The sequence below is a fragment of the Magallana gigas genome, chromosome 4, assembly GCF_963853765.1.
Source record: "Magallana gigas chromosome 4, xbMagGiga1.1, whole genome shotgun sequence".
NCBI classification, from domain to species: domain Eukaryota; kingdom Metazoa; phylum Mollusca; class Bivalvia; order Ostreida; family Ostreidae; genus Magallana; species Magallana gigas.
Window position 1 is genome coordinate 4100323 of NC_088856.1, and position 27596 is coordinate 4127918.

The following is a 27596-nucleotide window of genomic DNA, read 5'->3' on the forward strand; positions in this document are numbered from 1 at the left end:
TATCACAAAGTCTTGAAGCGAGACAACTATTAAAAAAATATTTATTATTTTCTAAAATATTTCAATTGCCGCTTTGTCGGATCACTAGTTTAATGTTATATTATAGAAAAAGTGTGTTTTTTTTTCAGAGAAATTTTAGGATCCTTCAATGTCGATGGCTCCTTAAGTATATTATCTTTGAATCTTCTAAACTTAATGCAGTTTTACATATTAATGTTATCCAAATAAGGAAGACATCATATCGCCGATGATACCAATTAAAGACCACGTCCACATTTCTACCTGTTCTGAAGGTGTATTTGGTTACATTTTATGCTCTTATATCTACATTTTCAGTGTCTTTGCGATAACACTCCGTATCGATTTGATACATTCTGTTCACTTAAATCAAATGGTGTCACAGTGTAATTTGGGCGCAAGCGGGGGTTGCGCTAAACGAAACAATCCTGTTACAATCGTTTATAATAAATATTCCAACACACAGACTTCAAACAACAAAGAGATTTTTGGAATAAACATAAATTGTATATGGTATTGGAAACCTACAAAAACTGCAGAAAAGAACCAACAACACATAAAACGGTGTTTGTATTTCAAAATGTTTATGTCCATCATTATTCATTTCTTATTTACTTATCCAGAAAAATAAAATATCTGATATATTGACTCGCATTATGTTTTTTGCATAAATAAATCCAGAAACTGTAAATCCAGTTGGTATTTGATTTAAAAAAAATCTAAAATACATGTACATTGTAGCTATCGCATTATTTATGACAGATCTTTGCTAATATACTAGCGTTACTAGGTTAATAACATTTTCCCATAAATTCAATCGAAAAAGCCAACATTGTCTATTGTATGTTTGTTTTAAATTAGATTGAATACCTTCTTGTAATAATAGTAATAATAGTTAGGCTCGTGGCAAAAGAAAATATACAACATTCAGTGTACATGCCCTCAAAATTAACGTTCTAAATAAAACTTTTAATTTTTTTTAAAGAAAGATTCAACAATGTAAACGAAAAAGGTAGTTTTTTCCCAAAAAATCCACTAAAATCTCATCAAAATATAAATACATGTGTACCATCTTGGTGTGTATACAGTACCAAATTAGTATGTATTTTTATCATGCTCAAAAGATAAAAATGACTTTAGCATAATGTCATATTTCTAAGATGAAGTAAAAATGATAAAAAATGCATTTTTAAATATTTGTAGGAACCACTTTAAAACACAGCAAAATATGACTAAACTGAACTCAGCTCTTTAAATATATACATGAAAAAGTTAATTGTCTGATTGATGTCCTCAAAATATCAGTTATATTAATATTGATTGATAAAAGCAATATAGAACAAATAAAAAAACAAAAACAAAACAAAACACAAAAAAAACCACCAACCCCCCCCCCCCCCTCCCAAAAAACAAAACAAAACAAAAAACCCCATATATATATATATATATATATATATATATATATATATATATATATATATATATATATATATGTTTATTTATTGTAAACATCAACTGTTTATCCTAAACGAAGCATCATTCTTGTCCCTGACAGTGAATCGGCCCATCCCTTGAAATAGTACCAGCTGATTCCTTCTCCGTGGTTGTTGTTCCCGTACTCGCCATTCAGGCTAGACCGGTGTCCGTCATTGTACCACCACCCACCGCGCCACCTCAAAGCTTCATTTGTTGAGACCAAGTCATTGTCATTGTCGTGGGTGGAGAACTGAGCATCGTTATTGCAGTGCGTAGTAGTACACGATATGCCATCACCTGCAATATCAAATAATTAATTTTTAGTGTACTGGTTTGTTTACAACAAAATTAAAGATACTTATTCGAGGACCTTTCCTACATCACAGTAAGTCTAACGTAAAAAAAAATCAATCCGTTTGATGTACTTTTGAATTTTGTACCATTAATTGTCATTTTAAAGGTAAATTGACTGTTTTTCCCGACAATATTAGAGCACAAACGTAAATTATAAAAAATAAATTCAATAGCTATCCAAATTATACTTATAAATTTGGTTGAATCAGTTTATTCTTTTTTTCAAATAACCTCTCGATGGTTGATATTGAATATTAATAAATAACAATTACTTGGGTGCTATTGAATGCATTCCTCAAATAAATATCTTCAACGTAATTCACTTTGTTTTTAAGGAGGCTCGTTACATTTATCCTTGATATCAAGTCTTTTTCGGTTGTTTACGTAAAATTTAATTGTTAATGAGGCAAGGAGAAGAATTATTCGTTAAACCAAAACAAAGATTATAGCTTTTATTCCACTCTATATCCATGCATGCGCATGGGAATGTTTATACCACAGCCTGGCATATATTATGAGCGAGCGGCCTAATCTCTTCAAGAACTTTATATCTATTACTCTTTGTAACTCTTCTTAAAACAAACAACGAATAACCTCAAACTCTAATTCATTTTTTTAAGTGTTTCAATTCGAATAATACTATTTTTTGACAGCAGCTGCAATCACGTAACATTCAAATCAATGCCCATAACCTCGGTTTGTTTATGTGTGTAAATCTAATTATTAAACTTTAATGACTTGTAAACTGATTGGTGTTGTTCTATAATGGGGGGGGGGGGGGCTTCCGTGTGATAAAATTTTGTATGCGTCTTGTATTTTCCGTTGTCATTAACATAATTTTGGTGACCGTGGCACACACTGAAATTTAATGTCACTACTAGTGCAAAAATTTTATGTTTACCAGCTGTCCCAGAATATCCAGACACGTGTATTCTATATTTGTCTGCCTCCCCCGCAATGTAAAAACTGCTGTACTCAGCAAAAGCAGTCTCGGCCCCATCCTCTAATTCCACACGTAGGACAGTATAACCATTCTGAACGAGAACGCGTATGTTGTCGAGTCCTGAAAGAAAGGTCCAAATATAGAATACTATCTTTTTCAAACAGGATCATTAGTCACAAGGATGACTGTTACTTTATCTTAATATTATCAAACGTTAAATTGAAAGAAAAATAATTGATCATTTCCTTACAATCAAACTGTCAGAAAAAGAAGACATTTGGCCACTTTATATTTAGTTGTCTAATTACTATGTATATGTTTGTAAATATTTTTTAGCGATTGAAATGAATGTTGGTGCCGAGAGGACCTTAATATGGTAAGGACGACATCAACATAATACACATATTAAGTATATTTTCGAACAAAAAATTAAGCTCTTTGGGATTGTATCCGTATTTCTTTCCGTCGGTTGTCATCATTTAAAGATTATCTTATTGTCACAATCATGTTCTAAACATACTCTCATAATATTTGGTTGGTTTTTGTATCTTAATTTTGTTCAAAATGTATTTCCATACTTTTGTGGACGTGTTTGTATTCTCGCTGTGTGATCTTGGGCGTTTCCCATGTAGACATCCCAATGAGTATATAATGTTATACATAATATTGCATGCTTCAACTAGCTGTATTTCTAGTATCTTGATTCCATCGTACGGCAGAATGTACAATTTGCAATGAATAAAAAAATGACAATAACAAACCGTCAACCATCTCAGAAATCCATAGAACGAAATACAAATTCAAAGCAGAGCAACACGGACCTCCAAATACATAGAGGTAGGATCAGGTGCCTAGGAGGAGTAAGCATCCTCTGCTGACCGGTCACACCCGAATGTATTTAGAAGAGAACATTTTTTTTTCAATTACGTTTCATTCTTTTGACATTTAGTTCAATAAAATATGTTCAATTCATTGTCTTGTATAAACAACTTAGTGACATGGTGTTTGATATCTGTAGTATTAAAACTTAAAATATGCGGATTATGTTCATATGAGTAACTGTGCGTTATCCATATATACCATCTTTAAAATCGTATTAAACGAAACCAAATAAGTCGTTGATCTTAACGTAAATTCATTAAACATGTACTCTTTGTTTCAATGTAAATGTTTCAGCTGAAAAAGATAAGGGCATGCTACATTCTGAGGGGAAACTTACCAATCCAGAACTCAGAGTCCACGTCACCGAAACCATTCTTGTACTCTGTCCATCCCCTGTTGAAGTCAACAGAACCATCAATCCTCCTCTGAATCATCTACAAGAAGCATTATGATACAATTCATTTACCATTAGGTTACATGTAAACAGATAGGTATAAGAGCATTGTGATGGAAGCGTTTATTTTGATAAGAATGTCAGCGAATAATAGGGTAGGGATTTCAAATATTTAGTCATTTTTGTATACATTGACATCTTGATTTTTACAATACAACATTGGATACAAAAACACTCAGTGTTGTATAAAAGTTCCTTTTCCATTGTAACTTTGAATATCAAATATTAATTTAGTTTCTTGCAATGCGTTTCAGAATATCTTTTTGCATCGTTTACGTTTGCCAAATATTAAATCTGTAACCAACGAAATCTTTAAATCAATGGTTAATGCAATAGTACATGATAACTAAGAATGACTTAACGAGGCCGGGTCTAATTTGTTCTGCCCTAGATTTTTGAATGAAATTTTTTACATGAATTTCTACTGATATAATTATTATTTTAAGATAAAAAATAAGACATTTACCATACCGTTTGTTTAAGGGGTCATCTCAAAGTTTGTTAATTTTTAACAAAGGACCCTATGGGATTTTGCTTGAAATGTATCAATTTTGCACATTTTTACAATTTTTTTAAACTTCTGCCCTAGGGATTTCTTTTTTGTTCTACATATTAAAGTTATTGCTAAAAGGCATCAAATGGTCAAATATAAAAACCGTTTCACCTCCTGGTTTGTTTCAGGGGTCTTATCAAAGTTGTCTTTTGTATGCCCAATTTCCCAGTTTGTCAGATAATGGCTAATTTTTTTTGACAAAGACTAAAATTGTGATCTTTATAGCATTATTAAAACATTCAGACATATTTAAGTAATAAATAAATATATAACATCACATATTAAGGATCATAAAATACATGGTTACTGTTTTGAAATATATGAATTAAGCTATATTTAGGCGGGTTAAGAAAACATAACAGAGGGCTAGGCTTGCTGAACCCTCTTCACGTTTTCGACCCGAGCCCAAATATAGCTCATATTTCGAGACATTTATGTTTATTCCACAACATGATATCAATTTTACGCATCAAACGAGCTATTTTCAAAAATGTTGCTGAATATCTGCATTTGAAACTATCACGCCATGGCGTCAACAAAGCAAAAAGATGACGTCACAGTACAAATGAAACGCTGCCCGAAAGCGTGCGTACTCGTTCTGTACTCGGCCTCGTTAAGAATAGTTTCACAAGTGAATTCAAACAAACATTTATACGAGACATATTATCAATTCAAATGAATGAACCAGTTCACAGATAACTCCTTGTTTGTTGTATGTCCTTCACAAATGCAACGATGAGTCGAATTCGACTTTTTTTTTTAATGTGACTCGGAATATAATGTTAAAGGTATTAAACTGAATATGAGGAGGTTTTGAACAAATCATAATTGATTGCTTTTCGCCTTTTCAAAATCTTGACCCCAGCGTTTTGTTACTTTTTGAAAAATATAAAATGCATTCATACGAGTACAAATGAAGTAATTTTTTCTCACAATCCTTAAATTATTCAAAGTTTTAAAATGCAGTCTTACTTTGTTTACAACCCAATAAAACAAATCTCCGGGGGTTTAAAGAGCATGTCGTTCATGAAATGTGATGTTAGTTCAGCTTACCAATTTCAATTCAACATTATGTAATGAATCATATCGATGTTACGAGGAATGAAAACCAATTTTCATCACGCTTCAAATACTAGTTCATCACTTTGTAGTCTACATTTCAGAGTTTAATCAGTGAAACGTCCTGCCAATATCATTCAAGGTAAAGATAATAAGTAACAGTATATATTTGTCCTGTCATTTCTATGGAAGAATGAAAGAACGTTTTTATAGAAGCCGATCTGGTTTTGCGCAAAACATACATTAGCCAATCTTTTTATTTTAAACCATACCCATGTCAAAATGATTTACGTGTTTGGATCGGATGACAAATGCAACAAAATAATGTTTATTAGTACTGAATATGTAATTGAAGATTTACATGACGATTACCCTGCCTAGGTAAGAAAGTAATGCGATCGAGGTGTGTCGTGCGCTAATAGTGAAATCGAGGCTGAATGTCTCATGTGGACACAACAGTGATCGACCAAAACCGATCACAATTAGAAACGATTAAAGTTTCTCTTTAAAAAAAAATAACAAGCACAAAATGCATTTAAACGATTTATACAACAAGATACAAGTTGAGTACATATTCATTTACTTGAATTAACTGTGAATAAGAATAACAATATATACGTTCTCTTTCGCGGCTTTGTGTTGTTGCACTCCATTATTCTCATTCATTACTTCTGTAAAATTAGTGTTGACAAAGAAATGATAATGTAAAGTCACTTTACCGATATTGTGTTGATGTTTTCATCGAATAATAAATAATCAATGACAATTATGCTGAAGTGGAATTTATAATGTTTGCATAAGTTTTCACACTAAAACGATAACATTAATATTGATATGCTTGTGCAGGAAATATTTTTTAAACATGTACATTAAGGGATATTGTGTTGATGTTTTCATCGAATAATAAATAATCAATGACAATTATGCTGAAGTGGAATTTATAATGTTTGCATAAGTTTTCACACTAAAACGATAACATTAATATTGATATGCTTGTGCAGGAAATATTTTTTAAACATGTACATTAAGGTAGCTAAACACAGTTTCGTATAAAATCCAGGGGGGTTTTTCTCTGGGGAAAAGCATGATTGGTAGGGATTTTCCTGCTATTTTTATGCGGTATACATGAAAATTAATTTTTTGAATTCTCAATTGCATAATATAGTGGATTATCTGTCGAATACATGAAAAAAGTATGCAGAAAAATTTTAAAAATTAATTTTGTGAGACTCAAAAATAAAGGGAGGTAACTCCAAAAACATCCGGATTTAACACATGCAGAATTTCATGAATTTTTTAGCGGGTGACATAGCTCTTTAAAAAGCTGGCGAATGTACCCTGAAAATACTATCAAACGATGCCTAAGGACTTGTTCTTGAAAATGTACAGAAATTAAAATTGCTGATTTGGTTGCATTCTGCTTTTAGGGGGAGCCTAAAATGCATGGGTGCACTGCATTTAGAGGCATCCTTTTGTCTATTTTCCGCATGTTTTGTGTGCCAAATAATTCTAGCATTAAGTTACATGTGCATTATTCTTAAATATTTAAAAAAATTCACAATTTTATCTTTCTATTGATATATAGATATATATGTAACATGTTTTTACAATTTATTTTTATAGGGGTCAGTTTTGCTTGCCCCTCATCTGAAAACGTCCTTATAACGTTACATATAAAACTGTGTTTTGCACCCTAAATGGTTTCATCAAATGCTTAACAACTTTTGAATTTGATATTTACTTTGATATGAAATTAATATTACTTTATTTTAATTTGATAAATTAATTAATTAAATACGAAATATGAATTTAACATTTAATTCATGTATATTTGTTTTAATTTTGTGTGATTGAAAGATGATTTTAATTATTGACCTCAAGATTTAATAAATTAAATATATTTTATCTTACCGTCCAGACGTGTCCACCTGTGTTGATGCAGTTAGTAAGAATCGCATAACCACCTACGTCCACAGTCTTTGACAAAACTCCTCCGCTAGGTGGTGTTACGGCATCACAGTTACAATCTCGAAGGGATGAAAAGCATTATTTAAAAAATGTAAATTTGAATAGATTTTACACACAGCAAGCTCATTTTAAAGGGACTTAGACATTTTAGATAAATATTTTATTTCATGTATGAAATTGTTTACTGATACATTTAGAACGATTGACCAACATGTGAATGTAAGAAGTCAAGTAATATGAGAGATAAAGAGGTAAGAATCCATTACTCGAGTTTTATTTTTGTTTACGAATAATGTAAAGTAGGAATTACCATTTCTTTGACAAAATGACTCATGACAAACAAGGTACACTGATTCAATGTGTTCATAAACAATATAAATATATATATATATATATATATATATATATATATATATATATAATATATATATATATATATATATATATATATAAAGCACAGGGAAATTCACTTTTATTGGAGCTCCACCTCCGCCCCGACCGATGCTTGAACTCACGACCTCTGGAATCCATTATCCTAGCAGTGAGCGGCCACCGCGCTACCCACTCAGCCATCTAGGCAAATAAAAAATCTTGCTTTCGATGACGAACGGAACCTAGCGCGCTGGCCGCTGGCTGCTATATATATATATATATATATATATATATATATATATATATATATATATATATATATATATATATATATATATATATATAACACACAGAAGAAAGCAACATTTATTTGAAACTAACCCCAATAAACCACATATATAATATAAACAATAACAAGGTTCGAGCTTTGTTTACAAAGCAAAGAATATCAAACTCTGTGTCTTGCTCATAACTTAATATTTGACTTTCAAATTTTGACAAAGCATTAAGGATACCCATATTTACTATTCCAAACATTAAAAATGGAAAAATAAAATTAAACATTTTGACCTGAAATCATGCTCATGTCCCTTCAACCCAAAACCATATACATATACAAGCCTGTAATAAATATCTTATATTCATAATCATGCCCTACACAATGTTATTTTTGCCAGGTGCTTTTTTGTCTTTTTACGTGGAAATGGTTTTGAAATTGCATTTATTCTCCCAATGGTTTTAAAAATAGATATAATTTGAGATATATGTATTCTCCCAGTCTTAAATTAGCATGCTGACGACAAGAGCAAAATGAGCCAACAAAATAAAACGCGGTAAATATTTCCCTACTTGAAGAAATTTTTAATAAATTTTACTTTTGTTTACTGACCTACTACACATTGGCATTCAGCTGTTCGTCTATTTAAGAACCACCCATCACCACAATCATGTTTCTGTTGAAATAAATACAACATACATGTAGCTGTGTTAATTCTAGACAACACGTATTAAGAAGAAAGACTATCTTTCAAGCAAACTACAACATGTTTATTTTAAAGAAAAAAAAATGTTAAGGCTTATTTGTGATGGTGGTTTTCTGATAAACTGGTTTTCTTCTAGTATCATATACTGAGTCAGACAGAAAGTACATATTTGACATTCCAGTGCATATTAAAATGCTATTCCCCTTCATAATTCATTCTTTGCCATCTTAATAAGTAATAATATTCTCCGTCAAAAATTTCACTAACAACATGCTACGTTGATATCTTAGTCTTCTTTTCAGTTGCTCTTTCGACAATCGGAATTAAACTTGTTATTATTTATATGAAATTAAACTATGATGCAGTTATGATTACATTAAACATATCAGAATAAACTTATGTTAAAGATGAAATTCACAGACAGTAAAGTACATCTGTGATAAGATCTTACGATTTCATAGCGAGAACAGGTCCCTTGTCCTGACAACAGACTTGTTGTAATATTTTTACTCAATCGACACACATTGTTGATAGAAAATGAACAGATCTCCACGGCATTACAGTCTTCGTTTTTGTAGCACTCTACAGCACAGTAACGTAGAGACACATCGTCAGGTCCGATTTCTGATATCAACAAGGAAACATCAGAATAAGAAACATTCCCTCTGTATATGAACTTTCCACTTTGACTGCTACCAATGATAAACTTAAAATATGTTAATAACTCTAAGAGGATCACAAAGCGATTCATTTCAGCACAATGGTTTTAAACTACCATAACACTTATAGTCTAGTTTCTAACTGATCATCTTTTAGCATGCAACCTATATTTACATATATACGTGTGTGTTTGTGTTTGTGTGTGTGTGTGTGTGTGTGTGTGTGTGTGTGTGTGTGTGTGTGTGTTTGTGTTAACAAGCTGAGCGGGTTTCAGATCTAAGGAATTCGAAATCAATTTGAATAAAAAATTGACTTGAAAACTTAATTAATGAGCTTAGCGCATTGTAATCATCAAGTGAAGTATCATTGTTCAAAAATGTAAATAATGTAAATGAAGCGGCTTGCATGAATACAAAACAAGAACAGCAACAATATTCAAAACGGATTCGTCTTCAGTTGATGCAGGGTTATTGAGCTGAATTTGATGCATTAATTAAACACAAATAAAAAGTTGAAATCTGAACCGCTGAAATAAATCAAAGTACTGACAGTACTGAAAGACGGGGTCTTGAAAGTTTGAATTTGTAATTGTCCACGTTTTCCTCGAATATGCTTCCAAAAATTATGAGTTTAATTAGGTGTTTCAATCTATGTTAAAATTCAGCTTTTTGCAATTGCCTGATACTTTTTCAGAATTTTACTAAATTCCGGCCGGGAATGTCCTTCATAATTTTAGAACATTTGCACAACTTTATTTATATAAAATAAGACCCCAAATCTTGGTTGATAGAGCAATGTTTATTGTATGATATTTGTAATTTGTTAATTTTAGCTATTAATTCAGAATTATTTGATTTTAAAATTTCTAATATATGCAAAATTAACGCTTTTAACAAATGTTGTAAGAAATTGTCATTTCAGTGATCTGTATCCTTCAATACACTCTCGTCTATTAAGGGCAAATTTCCATGCGTTTGTATGAAAAAATTAACTTAATTTCGAAAGCCATTTCATTTGAATTTCTTTGAACAGCTTCAACAAAGGATTTGTAAATAAGATTTTGAAACTACGATATGAACTTTCTTTGAGTTTTTATCTTCTTAAAATCGAGATAAGTACTATATTTCTATTTACATCTACAGTACTGTTCAGACCCAACCTAACACCAAAGTAAACCCCAACTAAACCCCTGGTTTACTATTGGGGTTTACTTGGGGTTTGCTCTGGGTTTACTTTTTGAAAACTTGGGTCCAGTTTGGGTTAACTTTGGGTTTACTTTGGGTTTACTTGGAAATTGCATTTGAGGTCATCTGTACGCAAATGTGAAACAGACCTGTCTTTTAACTTACCATCCTACTGCCTGTAATTTCTTCCCCATGTATATTCCGAATACACACTTAAGCGTCTACTTTCAGGGGTATATTTCTGACCGGGTTTACTCTCTGTGTCTATTCTGGGTTTACTTTGGGTTTACTCTTGGTCCACTCTAGTAAACCCGGAGTAAACCCAGGGTTTAATTGGGGTTTACTTTCTTTTAGGTTGGGTCTGATCGGTACTGTACTGCACACGGTAAATTAAAAATTAAAAAAATAACCATGCATTATAAATGAATTCATATGTCTAATATTGGTAAAAGGTATTTACCGATTGGAGAAAGATCAGCTAGGTTTCTGATGATAGACATTAAGATATTGATGAAGAATTTTTTTAAAATCATGAATGTGACTGGTTTTGTCCGTTATAAAGTATAGAAAAAAAGAGTAAAGTTATGTCTCATAACATTTATTTCACAAAAAATTACGTTCCTCGATCGATAAGATTGTTTATATTGTTTGATGCATTAGTCATCCAAAATGTTTCATCTATATAGATTTTGCTCAGAATGCATTGTTCAAAATTTGAATCCAGTTTAACTAACTAAAGAGTCGATGAACGAGAGGGCAAATTCAGACTTGTTTTTTTTTTCTATGTACAAAATTCCTTTAGAGATGAACAGCAGTCATACTGCAAGTAGACTGGAAGCCAATAAAACACCTATTTAATACATATATGTAAGAGAGCTATCATGTATAATCCGTCCAGATTTTAACTTCGGCTTTGGCATGAAGTTTGGTAGTATTCAGGTGATAGATTGTTAAAAAATGGCACATTGCGTTTAGGAACTTCACTTTCGATTCGATCGAACTACAACCTTTTCTAATGTTTCATTAGCTCGTCCACCGGCTGAATCGTCAACGTGGTTGTGCATTCAGTTACGTAACTCATCCCACGAATCGGTACAACTATTGAATCTGAGCAAGAATATTTTAATGTTTATTTTCTTTATAGAATTTGGTTTATACATAGAGGACTTAAAAGATTTATTGCCTGTTTTTATAATATATATTTACTGAAATGCACGAAAACTTTCTGCACTATTTTCTTACGCGTAGACTCATTTCATGTGTTCTACGCGTGCCTTCCGGTTTGAGAATTCGGCTGACATCAGTAAACTAATAGACGGGGTCACGTGACCCCGTCTAAAAACGGAAGGAAAATACATGCAATGATATCATATACCATTCCTTTGAAAAAAATACTACTTGTTTCTACATTGGACTAAAAAAAAAAACCCGTAAATTTTAAATATGTTACAATTCGTTATAATTATGTCTTTTGTCCCAAAAAATTTGCGTTTCTAAATACGTTCGTTTACGGATTCAAAATAATAATAAAAAATGATAAATTTTAATTATAATACAATGATATTTAAGTGTTCTCGATTTATCAATTGATATGTCTATGAATTCGTCAATAAATTATATAACAAAACAAATTATTGCTGTTTTTTGCGATCAATACAATGATAAATTTATCATGTAAGTACTATATTCTGCAGCATAATTCGATAAATCAGTGTCATGTCGATACGTGTTTTAGTCAACGATTGATAAAATGTGAATTTTTATCTCTGTATGGAATCACTATATAGATCGAATTATTCCCGATTTAGGGCGATCAATACATGCACATGTATTTATTCTCGGTAAATATTATAAACTTAAAGCAGACCTTAATCGATTATTTATGAACCCTTCTGGAATCATTTGTTATTTATTTTTGGTTTTTGTTTTAACAGTGCATTTTCAATTTAGATCTATTCCAAGCCTTCTACAAATTTACACAGGTGGCTATTTCTCACACCTAGTTTCGGTCACCCTATTGGAGTTTCTTTTTATCCTAGATATTTTTTCAGACGTAAACGTACACAATGAAGGCGACATTGAATATAACTTTTTAGTGTGGACTCCAATCAGTAAAGACATAATCACTGGACAATGTAACTGAATTGAAGTCAAAGACAATATTCGTGTCTTTAGACGCTAAATGTATATGTAGTCGATCGCCATATTACCGCATAGGTCTTATTAAAATGAGAGAGAGAGAGAGAGAGAGAGAGAGAGCGACGATATATGTATTACTTTAATCTAAGGTATTAATTGTACAGCAGGCCAAGACATCTGTGTAAAATCTAGAAAAGCATTCAATATGCTGCTGAATTCTTAAGAGAAATAGTTATGTATAAAGAATTAATATAGTCTTTCGTCAACTTAAGTTTATGATTTCAGTAATTTTAAAGTTAATATCAATATATGACAATCAAAATCTTAAAACAGGTGCATGCATCCGTTGTGTGCACAATAAGTAATGCAGAAGTAACACATTTAGTTATTCTTCAAGACTCTTGGATCTGGCTTAAGTAAAAACTTAAAAAGGTTTCACAGGTTTTATTTTCTATCAAACGAAATGTATTGTTGTTTTAAAGATAATGGCTATTAAAATTCTTTCGACCTCTCAATACTCATGAATGTACATGCAAACGTACCTATATGAATACGGTTTGTTGATGCAGCGGCCTCTGAGAAAAGACTTTGTCATTTAATGTCACTTTTAATTAGACACAAATGCAGTAATTGAACGTTTCACTATCCGCTCTCTGTCGTCAAGTAATTTCTAGAATCTAAAAGATTGGGGAATTGTGTTTAACTGAGTGTAAAATATTGAAAACTTGTGAATTTAAAGTTTCTCTTCGACTTTTTGTAAACATTTATTTGTGATTACCTATCCTTGTCTTTCTGTAAATATTTATTTGTGGTTACCTATCCTTGTCTTTTTGTAAACATATGTTTGTGGCTATCTGTCCTTGTCTTTTTGTAATCACATTTTTGTGGCTGTCGTCGCCTTTTTGTTACATTTATGTGGCTACCTGTCCTCGGCTTTTTAGCCGGGCCCTGCTGAAAGCTAATGTTGCTATAAATAGCACAAAACTGTTGTTTATAGCTGCTTACAAAATTTGGTCGCTCTCTTACGCTTTACCGACATTTAAAGCATAAGAGAGAGAGAGAGAGAGAGAGAGAGAGAGAGAGAGAGAGAGAGAGAGAGATTTCAGTCTTTACTACACAATATGCATAAAGATAACAAAAAGATCCCTGTTTTCAGTACTTCAATACTTTGATTGTAAACTTTTATTTGTGGCTACCTGTCCTTGTCTTTTTGTAAACATATTTTTGTAACTATCTACCCTTGTCTTTTAGTGAACATATTTTTTGTGGCCGTCGTCGACTGTCTGTAAACATTTATGTGGCTACTTGTCGTGACTAACGTCTTTAAGCGCTTTGGAGCCCAAAGGTGCTGTAGCTCCTTCTGGTTCCGGAGGCTCAAGATTATTTAACCAACAACTTTCCACTATAAGCCAGAAGCAAAGCGTTTCAGATCGACAATTAAATAATCAATTTTTTCCAGTAACTAGCAAATTTCTCTTCTATATCAAACAACACTATTGGAACCTTAATATCTGGTGACATGAATATCGGTGAAGACATGCAGATAGAAAGAATTAATAATAAATGACTCGTTTTTCTCGCTATCCTCTCATCTTGAATTAGTTTTCTTATCCATTCTCCAGGGAAATCCTCTTCAAGCATATTATTACAAAGCTATTATGCTTCATTAACATTAACAAGTTTCCCAACCAGTTGGAGAAGGGTTATACTATAACTATATGTAAATGTACTCTATCTTGCGATAATTAAATTCATGAAAATACCGAGATTATTGTGATGAAAGGATAAGTTTTTTTTTTTCAAAACTCGAATTCTGAAATTCAAGGCTATGAAGTTTTTAAAAGATGGATATAAATGAATATTGATTATTCAAAAGATATTAAGAGCAATTGATTTTTTTAATGTAGAAATAGATAAGAATTAAAAATTGGTTTCTAGCATTTTCCCCCCGATTTTTCGGACATGTATTTGGGAATATGTCCATATCAAATTTTACCCAGCTGGCTTGTCAATCGATAGGGTCGTTGGTAAAAAAAAACCGATTGCGAAAAAGTGTACTTTTTCATACATTGAGAATATAAGCCTAAACCTGAACTTTGAGTTCCATTTTGAACAAACGAATTTTATTTAAATTTCAAAACAAATAATGATGATACAGCTTTTAAAAGTAGGTCGAATTATTTCCCTTTGTGTATTTATCTTCGATATTGCAATATTGCATTAGAATCGATCACAGTCAGAATTTTGGATGTTTAAGGATCTTCGCGGATTAATGTTTAAAGCCTCGGATTAATTTCAACCTTATACGGCAGTGATGTTACAGGAACACAGAAAATGGCACATCATTTTAAAGAGAGTTTACAATCGACATAACCCAGTAATGTTTTCATTCCACTGACTAATAATTGACTGCAGCTGTCAAGGTTTTTAATGGATTTGTTCAAAATCGATTTCTAGCTATAGCTCAGCTTGTTTTTTTGGTTAGATAATATTTTAGTTCTCATTTAGACCGGGCACGGATAAAACGTAATAACGCCTGCATTACGTCAGACGTTGTTTTGTGACGTATGGATAATTACCTTGAAGATAAGATCCCATAAAAAAGATATACAACTTGCATGTTAACATAATTATCTTGCATGTTGATATGGTTTTCCTGCCTGTTGACATAATCTATCATGCAAATATGTGGCTGAAATTTATGCCATTGTGATTTAACTATTATTTAGCGAAACTAGTAGAATATAAAGTTTAGGGAGTGAATTCAATATTTCTTGGTCTCTTATGATAAAAAGTGGTTATGAACATTTTAAAGTGTCTTTAAATAATACAATATTTCTTAAAATAATATAAAATTTAATTTTACAAAATGATTGTTTCCCCTTTATTCTGACCATCAAGAAATATAACCAGTGTCTCATCACATATTGATGTCTACATTGCCTTACTAATCTGATAATTGCCATGTCCTTAACAATGATTATACCATTAAAAATATATGTTTATAGGAAAACACCACTTTTGTCTCTCAGTCGATATGTTACGCAGGGGCATGCTTAATGTATGAACCATTCCTAAAACGAGGCAAGGTACTAACAAACAGGTCGATAAAACAAGATAATCAACAGTCTATAATGAATCATCATTTCGTAAGTTCTATGGTCGATACAACGACCTTTTCAGCAAAAAATAAACTTTTACTTGATCGAATTTTTCATATTTATTTTTAGCCCATTATAAATCACCGAACTGTCTACGGATTTCCCGTTTTCCGATTACGACAGAGAGCACACGGCGGGTGTGACCGGTCAACAGAGAGCACACGGCGGGTGTGACCGGTCAACAGAGAGCACACGGCGGGTGTGACCGGTCAACAGAGAGCACACGGCGGGTGTGACCGGTCAACAGAGAGCACACGGCGGGTGTGACCGGTCAACAGAGAGCACACGGCGGGTGTGACCGGTCAACAGAGGGTGCTCACTCCTCATGGCGTCTGATTCTACCTCTATTTTTTGTAATGGTCCGTGTTTGTTTTGCTTCTTATTTGCATTTTTTGAGGGCTTTTGAATTTGAGCACTGCTTGTTATCATTTTTAGGCCTGCATTCCAATAGGTCTTCCTTTATACGTACTTAAGCTCCTACATGTACAAGTATGACAGAACGTGGTTATAAAGTTGAATTATTTTGAAAAACAAAAGCGTAAAAGATTGAAATTGTTGATGTTAAGAAGTAAACCTACGAAAGCCGAAAGCCGAGAAGGATCATTCGAGATACGAGATTCGAAATACGAGATTCGAAATACGAGATTCGAGATTCGAAATTCGAGATTCAATATCTAATTAACCAATCAAATCAAGGATCTGAAAACACGTATTCTAGCGACATCAAACTGTTCTAAATAAAGATTATTAGTACACAGTGGCGTAGCTACCTTTTAATTTACTGTATTCAAAAAAAGGTAGGGGGTCTGGGGGCCTCAAGGCGGCCCCAGCGGTTCCAAGCTCCTGGATTTTATGTTATTTGAATGACAAAACAGCCTTAAAAATATGACATTTTTTTAAGTATTATGATTCCAATAAATATGAACAAAAGTTGCTGAATTCCGAGACAAACATTATTTACCTGGTACTCTTCGAATATTTTCTTTAAAATATCAAGACCCCCGATGCTCTTGGATTTTAGGTTTTAGCTTTTAGATTTACAGGCTTTTGATGATGAGATATTGTCTCAAAATGTTACAATTTTACATACTGCATGTGTAAGGGAAATGTTGAATTTTAAAAGAATGTGTAATTATATACGAAACACTGATACCCCAGCGGAAACCAACTGCATATGACTGAAGATAAATAGGCGTTTTGAAACAGGTCTATTATTCAAACCGTAACATACTTACCTAAATGACAAATTTTTGATCAAGTTTATCACAATGTATTGTGACTTTCTCAAAATTTTAATCACCCGACCGCCGACTTTAAATTACATGTAAGTATAGACTGACAGAATACAATTACGGACAAACACTCAAAACTTGCTGTGTTTTCAGATTTTGGTATGAATATTTAAACTTGAAAGGAGTTCAAAGTTGTTCGTAAAATAAGTTTAACGAACTTCCAATTCATTTTAATGTAAAGTATGGAATACGGTATTTTCCGGAATCGTAGTAATTGCATGGTTTACGATGAGAACTGAATACTTAATATGCAGATTATAATTCAGTGGAGTCTCAATACGATTTTTTTACGTGCAAACAATAGGAAACTCAAATCATAAGACCTATGCTTTGCAAAATTTTGTGTATTCATTTGCGTTTTTGCGTAAAGGGCGCTACGCCACTGGTACATGCTCTTATATACAAATAAATGCTATGTTCACTTCTCCCTAGCTAACTAAATAATTGTTTGTATTTATTTTTACACAGAATATTCAAGTAGAATAGTAATAATGCAGTGTGTTTCGCAGATCTATGTGATTTTGTTTGCCCTTGTGCATTTCCACCTGATGCGTTTGAACCCTGGGGTATTTCACCACCAGTAGTTTAAACCCCGGCTTTATTCACCCTTTTTGTGTACAAATGCGGTTATGGTAGAGAGCTTCATGAGCGGAGCCAATTTTTTTTCGGTAGGGGGGTCCTAGGCCAATTTTCAATAATTTTACTATGTATATTAAGCTTCAATTTTCCCGAGGAAAGTCCAGACCCCCTGACCCCCTCCTTTATAGACCTCCTCCGCGCATGAAGATTAGTATCTAAAATACGTTTTAATCTAAATATAAATAATCAGTCCAGGTTTCACCAATAAATATAAGCATTACTTATCGTTTTTTATGTATACAGGCATACACTAGTACTATGATTATAAACTAATCATTGAAATATTATCACATCATACGGAATTATTAATATATACAATTTTTTCCCTTTTCTTGAGTAAACAACCTCTTATGAGTCTTATTTTTGGCATTGTTTTCAATATAGAAGGATACATATTCTTTAGAATTAAAGGTAGGGATAATAGGGTGCCAATTTGTTCACATTGCCGATTTCTTGTGCAGAGAACAGTAAATTTTTAAAAATTTAATTGTGCATGAATTTTTCAAAATCTATTTGTTGTAGTTTGTTATAATTCATTCATTGATATATCAACAAGAAAGAATAGAAGGTATAGACAGGCATAAGTATCACACCTAAGTTGAGTGTCTCTGTAGTTTCCTACCCCCCCCCCCCCCCTCAACGCATCAAAATTGACAATAATTGCATATAAATCATACAAAAGTTTACTTTGTATGTAAGTAACTCTCTAAAGATGTAAATAAGCACTGCAAAGATGTGTGTACTTAATATACTACTACATTACACTTAGCCAGATAAAATGTAATCAGGGTGATAGCTACAAGGGGCGAGAAGTGCAAATTTACCAATTTGTCGCCATACACACAGAACACCAAATAAAGAAACTGTGTGTGGTGTGGGGAATGCATAGAAGATGGCGGCAAATTATCTCAAATAACCAGTGCAAAAATCAACAAATAGGCTGTTATTTGTTACCTATCCTGCAAATACATTGATAAAAAATGTTATCATCATAACATAACATAACATAGCCGATTAAGTTAATGTTTACATATTATGGTCAACGTACATGTAATTCTAATGTACATGGAGGCGGACGTATCAGGCGGGGATCCAGAATTTTTTTTCCAAAAAGGATCGGTTGAATTACATTAAATGCTTTGAAAATTGTCTTAAAGTATCGCGCGGGTCAAAATGCATGATAGAAGCTATGTACAGTGTAATTGGAAACTTTCATTTTATATCAATATGTAGTAATACCTATTATAACAAATGAGAGTATAGCCCAACTGCCACAAACAATACATGTCTTTTACCGGCACCACCCCCTCCCCATAAAAAATGAAACAATTGTCGTTTTATTTGCTAAACATGTGTGTGGTTCAAGATTTTTCTAAAGGACATACCCTATTAGAATTGAAAAATGAGTCGTTTAAAACTAATTTTGTCAATTTTTTTAGATTCATTTAGTTATATTTTGGTCCATTTGGGTAAATAGATGCACCAGCGCAGCTCTAATTTATATATAATCAGGCCATAAATTCGAAATATTTTCAAAAATTAATAGCTTTAAAACCAGTGGATAAAAAAATGAAAGTCGAACTCGATGAGTGCTAATACCTGTGTTGAATGAATGGTACAGTAGGATATGCGCAAAAAAGTCCCGTCTACTCTTTCCTACCCTTAATTTATTGGAACATTAAATCTGATTATAAGAGTCAAATTTAATTAAGTACGGATATATTTTGCCGAGCCAAATCAAAAAAAAAAAGCCTGGAAAACGAAGAGAGAACGAAGTGGGGACAGAATAACTGACAAATTAAATTAGGACTATATAGCCCCCCCCCCCCCCCCCCCCCCCGAAATTTATATACTGAAAACAGATTATTGAGTACAACATCCGCACACAATTTAAAGAAAATTCCATGGGTTTTTTTTATCAATTTTGCTAGCTAATGTAAGAAATCACAATTACCCCAAACCCCTCCACGGAAAAGGAATGCTAGGTGATATGAGAGAGAGAGAGAGAGAGAGAGAGAGAGAGAGAGAGAGAGAGAGAGAGAGAGAGAGAGTCGATGTAAATCACACGTGCGTTAACACCGTTCAAATTAAAGCTTGCTAGTTGGTCTGCCCTATCCTAGCTACCTCCTCTCTTTTCTCCTTTGAGTGGCTTAACTGTCTGTATATGCTTGTATCAAATCAAACAATTTCAAATTCTAAATCAAAATTGAATATGACACTACAAAACTCTCTCTCTCTCTCTCTCTCTCTCTCTCTCTCTCTCTCTCTCTCTCTCTCTCATATCGACAATGACATTGATACCCTACAATACACTATTCCTATCTGGATTGTTGTCGTTGAGGTTGTAAATCATTATATCTCCTATGGTTTAAAACTTTATCATAACCTATATTTTGACATGTCGATTATTTCATTGAATTTCGTTTCATAGCTAAAACCACACTCAGTTTTAATTATTTAGATCAAACAGATCTTTTTACGCGAGCCGATTTTTACACAGTTGGGGCGAATACACTACGGGTTATAATGGTTCGGGGGGAAAATACATACAGGACAAACAAAATCACATAGATTCGCAAAGCCAACAGTGTTATCACTCATTTAATTGTTTATATTGTGTGGGGTTAATTCATTAATGTTAATTTAACCATTTTATAACCATTACATAAGAGCTATTTAGACATTTATTTGTAGGAAAGAGCATGTACGAATGATCTTTATTTAGAACAGTTTGATGTTGCTAGGATACAGGTTTCAGATCCATGATTGGATTGGTTAATTTAGATATTGAATCTCGAATTTCGAATCTCGAATCTCGTATTTCGAATCTCGTATTTTGAATCTCGAATCTCGAATGATCCTTCTCGGCTTTCGTATAAACCCCTGTAATTTCCTTGAATGGTATTTATATGGCCTTGCATTATGCCGCATAATATCGTATATACACATCGTCAGGTCCAGATCTGATGTTAACAGGGAAACATAAAAAAGAATGACACGCTCCCTCTGTATTTAAACTTTCAATCTCGAGTGTTAGCGATAAAATGCTCGCAAATTATTGATAGTACAAAAAAGTTCATTTCAAGAAAATTATTCTTAATTTTTCAAAACTGTAATATAAATGATTGCCAAATAGCGGTATATTGATCGTCGTTGTCAAATATTTCCAAAGCCTAGATATGAACTCTTAAAAGTTAAATATATACATCTTGCAGAGAAACATCGATTATATCCTTTAAGTTCATAAAAGGAACAGATAGCTTGTTTTTTAAATCGAATTTTAAATTTGTGTTAACCTGAGTCTCCGTTTGTCAATTATAACGACACTTTTTTTTGTCAGCCATTTTATAATCTTAATCATCTACGCTTTTGTTTTCTAGGACAATTTTAAATTTTATAGACATATTTAATCACACTTGTAGTAGTGTAAGTACACAAGGCCCATAAAACAGTGGAACATATTGGAGTTCACCATAATTCTTTGAATTGTGGAACCATTTTTATTTACTGTAGTTCTTATCATATATAGAAGCATTATTTATTCTCTTTTTAAAGTTATGACAGCCTGATAAAAAAATATATTAATCTATATAAATGCAGACCAGAGTTGCGTTTTACAAAAGAACTATCGACTTACGATTAAATTATTGAATGCTAATTAATCACCAACTAATTAACGATTTATTGTTATGGCTGGAAAATATAACTACGAGAACTGTAATATTTGTAAACAAAAGGTTTTATGTCAATTTTGTTCTCTAAATATCGTTTTACGGGACTGTAAATATTTACGACTTTGTCGTAAGTTCTTTTGTAAAATGCAGTCCAGAACATAAAAAAAATTATCCTGTTAGTTCAAGAGTAAAAAATTAAAATGTTTGTTGTTTCTAAGGACTAGATTACTTGTAAACAAAAAAAAATGTAAACATAACAACGAATTTTGTATCTCGCTTGTATATCGACCGTGACATTTAATGTTTGTGATTATAGGTCCTGAGTATTTATTTGTTATTTTATAGTCAACACACTCAATAAAATACATTCTATACCGATTGATCTAAACCTACAACATATTGAACCTATCCGTTGAAACGATGACCAAATTGAATTTCTATTCAATTGTACTTTTTTAGCTTCCAAACCAGGTCCGATATTTTCAATATATCGTAGCTGTTTCTTTTTTAAAGATATCATTATAATCAGTAATTGATTGTTCGGTAGGGACAGTTCCCAACGGATTTGAGTTTTTCTTTTTAAATTTTATCGAAAAAGCCAATTCCGTGCACTCAATTGTATGGTTGTTTTTCTATTAGATTCGACATTTCAAACAGTTTTTTTAATCCCTGTTTGTAACAGAAGTCTAAAGTATATCTGAAGTGAATAAAATAAGGTGAATGTGCATTATATTAAATGTGTTTTATGCCTAAAACTTTGAGTTTTGAATAGCGCTTTAGAAATTTGCTAAAAGTTAGATTTAATCAAATACAATAATTCATGTCTTTTACGTGGCAGACACATTGTACTACGATTTATGTCCTCAAAAAGATTTGTTGTGTTAACAGTAATCAGACTTTAGAAACCTTTTTATTTTCCTGTGTTGTGCGTTATTGTTCAAATACCATTTTTCAGTATGATTTGCAAAATGAAATGAACAATATTTTAAAAATGTTTATTAAAATCTTAAGAAAGGGTGAGAAATGGTTAAATTTTGTAACTTCATAGATGCATTAAAACTAAATTTTCATTTTGTAGAGTGCTGAAAATAACATTTAATTATTTCTATTAATTTTAACTATAATATCAGGTTAGTAGGATGTATTAAGTACTTTGATTTAAAAGAACGCAGAATAAGATATGATCAAATTTGGAGAACTAAGTAAGATTGTACAAAATTATACATTTGAAAAAATATAAAAATCGTACAGAAATAATTAGTTTTTTATACAGTTTTTGGAAAAAAAATCAGTGTAATCATAAAAACAGTTGAGTGTTTTTTTGAAAGGAAAATATTTTTTCTATCCTTTTGTATAGTTGAATGGGAAATTTAAGATATTAGAGACTAATAAGTACACAGCCGCTGTTGTATTATTTAACGACAAAACTAGGGCGAACGCACGATTATCTTCAAACTTTCAAAATGTTTACCCATAAATGATCGGCAAATACGGTTCAGGTAAAATGTTTGAAAACTTTATATTTACATAAACTACAAAATAAATGCACACGTTCGTGAATATCTATAAAATACAAATAGAAACATGCAACTGAAATACTGAAATTCAATATATTGTCATTGAAAAGTATTTTTACAGCTTTTATCGTATTGGTTGTTGTAAAATATTGGTTTACGTAATACTACGCCGTATAGTAACATGAAAGATCGTAATACCAAGCTAAATGAAAGTATAGAATATTTAAAAGCCGCCATGTAATTTATTACTGTAGCAATAAAGTATATTTTTAATAAATCTAACCTCTGAATACTACATGTACTTCGAGTTATAATCTATGATGTATTAAATAGCAATCTGTTATTCCAGGAAAACATCATTCTGGCACAAGAAAGTGAATTGGTCCATCTCTTGAAATAGTACCAGCTGATTCCTTCTCCGTGGTTGTTATTCCCGTACTCGCCATTCAGGCTAGATCGGTGTCCCTCATTGTACCACCACCCACCGCGCCACCTCAAAGCTTCATTTGTTGAGACAAAGTCTTTGTCATTATCATGGGTGGAGAACTTAGCGTCGTTGTTGCAGTGAATATTAGTACACGATCAACCATTACCAGGAATATTTAATAACGTATAATCAGATTACATGTAGGTAAGTTCTATGATTCTCATCACTGAATAAGTAACAATTATTTACATTGTTCTTTTAATTACTGTGGTTCTTACCTGAAGCAGTTATCAACCTTTTCAAGCTACCATAGTTAACCATACGACGTGTAACATTTAGTGGTATGAAACAGAGATAACATATTACACTATTTATCAAACATAATAGACCTCTTTAACATTAAGTATAACAAGGCACAATTTTTTGGCACATTCTCTTAATTCTTTCTTTATATTATTATATATTTGTTTACACTCAGAATTCCACTTTAACATATATATATTTATGCATTAAGGATAGCCTGCTGTCCCGGAATAACCAGACAAGTGGATTTTATATTTGTCTTCCTCCCCCGCAATGTAGAAACTGCTGTACTCAGCAAAAGCAGTCTCATCCCCTGCCTTAAGTTCCACACGCAGGACAGTATAACCATTCTGAACGATTTGGCAGATATTGTGAAGTCCTGAAAGAATGGGTCACAAAGTAAAGATGGAGATAGTTCTTTTTTTGAGAAGGAAGGGAACAATTAATTTATAATTAGAATTGTACACATATAATGTATTTTTATCAGTTTTTATTGGATGACTTATCTTCCATATTGGAAACATGTCACTTATTAACAAAAAGAACAAAAACTAGACACGATCTCGTTGCGAGCAACGAGGAGGTCTTCCGTCCGATTTTTAGGTCATGGAATGACCTTACTCTTGATCTTCGTCAACGAAACGTATCAGGAAAAGGAGGCGGGATCTAAGAGTAATCGGTGAAAGACTATCTATACTTTTGGTGTCCCTTATTTGAAGGATCAGCCTTTTTTCATTCATTTTAGTTAAAAGGTATTTTTGTGTACCGCTAATAAGTGTTTATAAATTGGTTACCCTTTTTGAGATATCTGGGAAAACCTTTTTGATATCCGGTCCTAAAACTCATTTTAGGATCCAGATAACAAACAATATATGGTTGTACATTGTTAAGCACATTATTTTGAGCATATTTTGTTAAATACTGCTTTCCAGAACTTTCCTCTATTTCGAGATATTGAGGATCAAAGTGATGGACTTCTGGTGCCTTATAATCCCTAATTACATAACATAGGAGTAAATGATTGCCATGTATAGGTAAAAAAACCTTATAATAAACATAATTGCTTCTATAACGTATCACAACATATTTCACAGTAAAAAGTTATCATTAAAAGACTTTAGAGCCCCCTCAGCCCCTTATTTGAAGGGCCATCCCCTTTTCTTGATTTCAAATGAAAAGCTCTTGTCAATTTAAACACATTTTGTTCAACAAGTAATTACAAATTGTGTACCGTTCTCGAGATATCTTTAAAGGGTCGTTTTAGGGGCCGACCCTGTAACTCCCTTTAAGGACCGCATAACAAAGAAATTATGGTTGCAGATTGTTAAGCTCAATATTTTGAGCATCTTTTGTTCAATATTGCTTTTCAAAATTTTCCTCATTTTGAGATTTTGAGCATCAAAGTTTTGGACTTCTGGCCCCTTAAAATCCCTAATTACGTAAGATAGGAGTAAATGATTGCCATGTATAGGTGAATAACGTTAGAATGAACATAATTGCTTCTATAACGTATCACAAAATATTTCACAATAAAAAGTTATCATTAAAAGACTTTAGAGCCCCCTCAGCCCCTTATTTGAAGGACCAGCCCCTTTTTCTTGATTTCAAATGAAAGCTCTTGTCAATTCAAACACTTTTTGTTCAACAAGTAATTACAAATTTTGTGCCGTTCTCGAGATATCTTTAAAGGGTCGTTTTAGGGACCGACCCTGTAACTCCCTTTAAGGACCGCATAAAAAAGAATAAATGGTTGTACATTGTTAAGCTCAATATTTTGAGCATCTTTTGTTCAATATTGCTTTTCAAAATTTTCCTCCATTTTGAGATATTTAGCATCAACATTTTGGACTTCTGGCCCCTTAAATCCCCTAATTATGTAACATGGGAGTAAATGATTGCCATGTTTATGTGAATAACGTTAGAATGAACATAATTGCTTCTATAACGTATCACAAAATATTTCACAGTAAAAAGTTATCATCAAAAGACTTTTGAGCCCCCTCAGCCCCTTATTTGAAGGGTCGGTCCCTTTTTCTTGATTTCAAATGAAAGCTCTTGTCAATTTAAACACATTTTGTTCAACAAGTAATTACAAATTTTGTGCCGTTCTCGAGATATCTTTAAAGGGTCGTTTTAGGGACCGACCCTGTAACTCCCTTTAAGGACCGCATAAAAAAGAATAAATGGTTGTACATTGTTAAGCTCAATATTTTGAGCATCTTTTGTTCAATATTGCTTATCAAAATTTTCCTCCATTTTGAGATATTGAGCATCAAAATTTTCGACTTCTGGCCCCTTAAATCCCCTAATTACGTAACATAGGAGTAAATGATTGCCATGTATAGGTGAATAATGTTAGAAAAAACATAATTGCTTCTATAACGTATCACAAAATATTTCACAGTAAAAAGTTATCATCAAAAGACTTTAGAGCCCCCTCAGCCCCTTATTTGAAGGGCCAGCCCCCTTTTCATGATTTCAAATGAAAGCTCTTGATATTATAAAGATTTTTTATTCTACATGTTATAACAAAATACTATCGAGGAAAGAGATATTGAAAGAAAACCACGAAAAATCACGACGCTTTTCTAACCGTAATTTTCGAGCTCGGGCGAGCTTCGGCGCTTTTGGTCACTGGAAAATATATATACCACCCAATTTTCGAGCAATAGTGAGCTCTAAAGAAACACTTCATATTCATATCTCTGATAGTTTTCGAGATCAAGCGTAAACAAAATGGGAGGTAAAAGTTACAAAATCAGCTATAAATATATACCGGAAGTGACGACGGCAAAAATATCAAAAAGCAAAATAAATTCATATCACTTCCAATCATCTGTGAAAAAATGGTTGAAATCGGTTAGATAGTTACCTGGAAATCGCGTATACAAAATTGGTAGAAAAAAATAAGAAGACACAGTACGACAACTATAAGGTCTTCCGTTGGAAACGGAAGACTTTAATGAACCATGAACCCATTGCTAAATGCGTAGAGCAGTATATTTTTTAAAGATGCAATTGAATGTAAAGCAAATACCGAACCTTTAAAATGAGATAACAAATTGCAATACAAAATGGTAAGTCTTACAAACGATTTCCTTTTAACAGGAAATTAAATCACTATAAAGAAATATCATTTAGTGTAGTCCTAACAACATTAGTAATACGTATCAGAACATATTAGTTATACGCTAGTATTTATTAAAGGATTATCAAGAACTGAACAAATCAAATCCTCTACGTGTTTGATCTTAATTAAAATTTACTTGAAATAATTCGCACAGTTTCAACGTATGAAAAGAAAAACAGGGTATATTCCAAAAACCTACGGATCCAGAGTACTGAAGCAATGTTTAACGTTACCCAATTCATTTTTGTACTCATTTCAAGCTCTATAGACGCTGATAGAACCAACTCATCTTTTTTGCATCACCTAGAAGAAACATTAGGATAGAATTGCAATCAACTTACAATTTATCATTGTTTAATAATGGAAGAAAGTTCTTATACAGTCTTTAAGGTTTGTTATTTAATAATG

The 27596-nt window shown here is 32.4% G+C and overlaps 1 protein-coding gene and 1 long non-coding RNA gene across 2 annotated transcripts; one reads left to right on the top strand and one right to left on the bottom strand.

The window, feature by feature from the left end:
• Nucleotides 1-1537: 1537 nt before the first annotated feature.
• On the bottom strand, nucleotides 1538-9878 carry LOC105342345 (fibrinogen-like protein A). Its single transcript, XM_011449267.4, has 6 exons — nucleotides 9514-9878; nucleotides 8969-9032; nucleotides 7651-7766; nucleotides 4011-4107; nucleotides 2750-2911; nucleotides 1538-1791 (listed from the first exon to the last, which is right to left on the bottom strand). Exons 1-6 carry the CDS (start codon nucleotides 9811-9813, stop codon nucleotides 1538-1540), a joined length of 993 nt encoding a protein of 330 aa, XP_011447569.4. The 5' UTR covers nucleotides 9814-9878.
• A 13807-nt stretch (nucleotides 9879-23685) lies between these two features.
• Nucleotides 23686-24531, top strand: LOC136274368 (uncharacterized). Its single transcript, XR_010712672.1, has 2 exons — nucleotides 23686-23959; nucleotides 24270-24531. It is a non-coding gene; the product is annotated as an uncharacterized lncRNA (long non-coding RNA).
• The last annotated feature ends 3065 nt before the right edge of the window (nucleotides 24532-27596 follow it).

Excerpts from the sequence above, each read along its gene's own strand:
- LOC105342345 (XM_011449267.4), bottom strand. The coding sequence starts at position 9,813 with ATGAATCGCTTTGTGATCCTCTTAGAGTTATTAACATATTTTAAGTTT. Across the intron at positions 9,033-9,513 it reads CCTGTTCTCGCTATGAAATC|AAACATGATTGTGGTGATGG; the intron begins GTAAGATCTTAT and ends TTATTTCAACAG. Across the intron at positions 2,912-4,010 it reads GGACTCTGAGTTCTGGATTG|GACTCGACAACATACGCGTT; the intron begins GTAAGTTTCCCC and ends CCTTTCTTTCAG.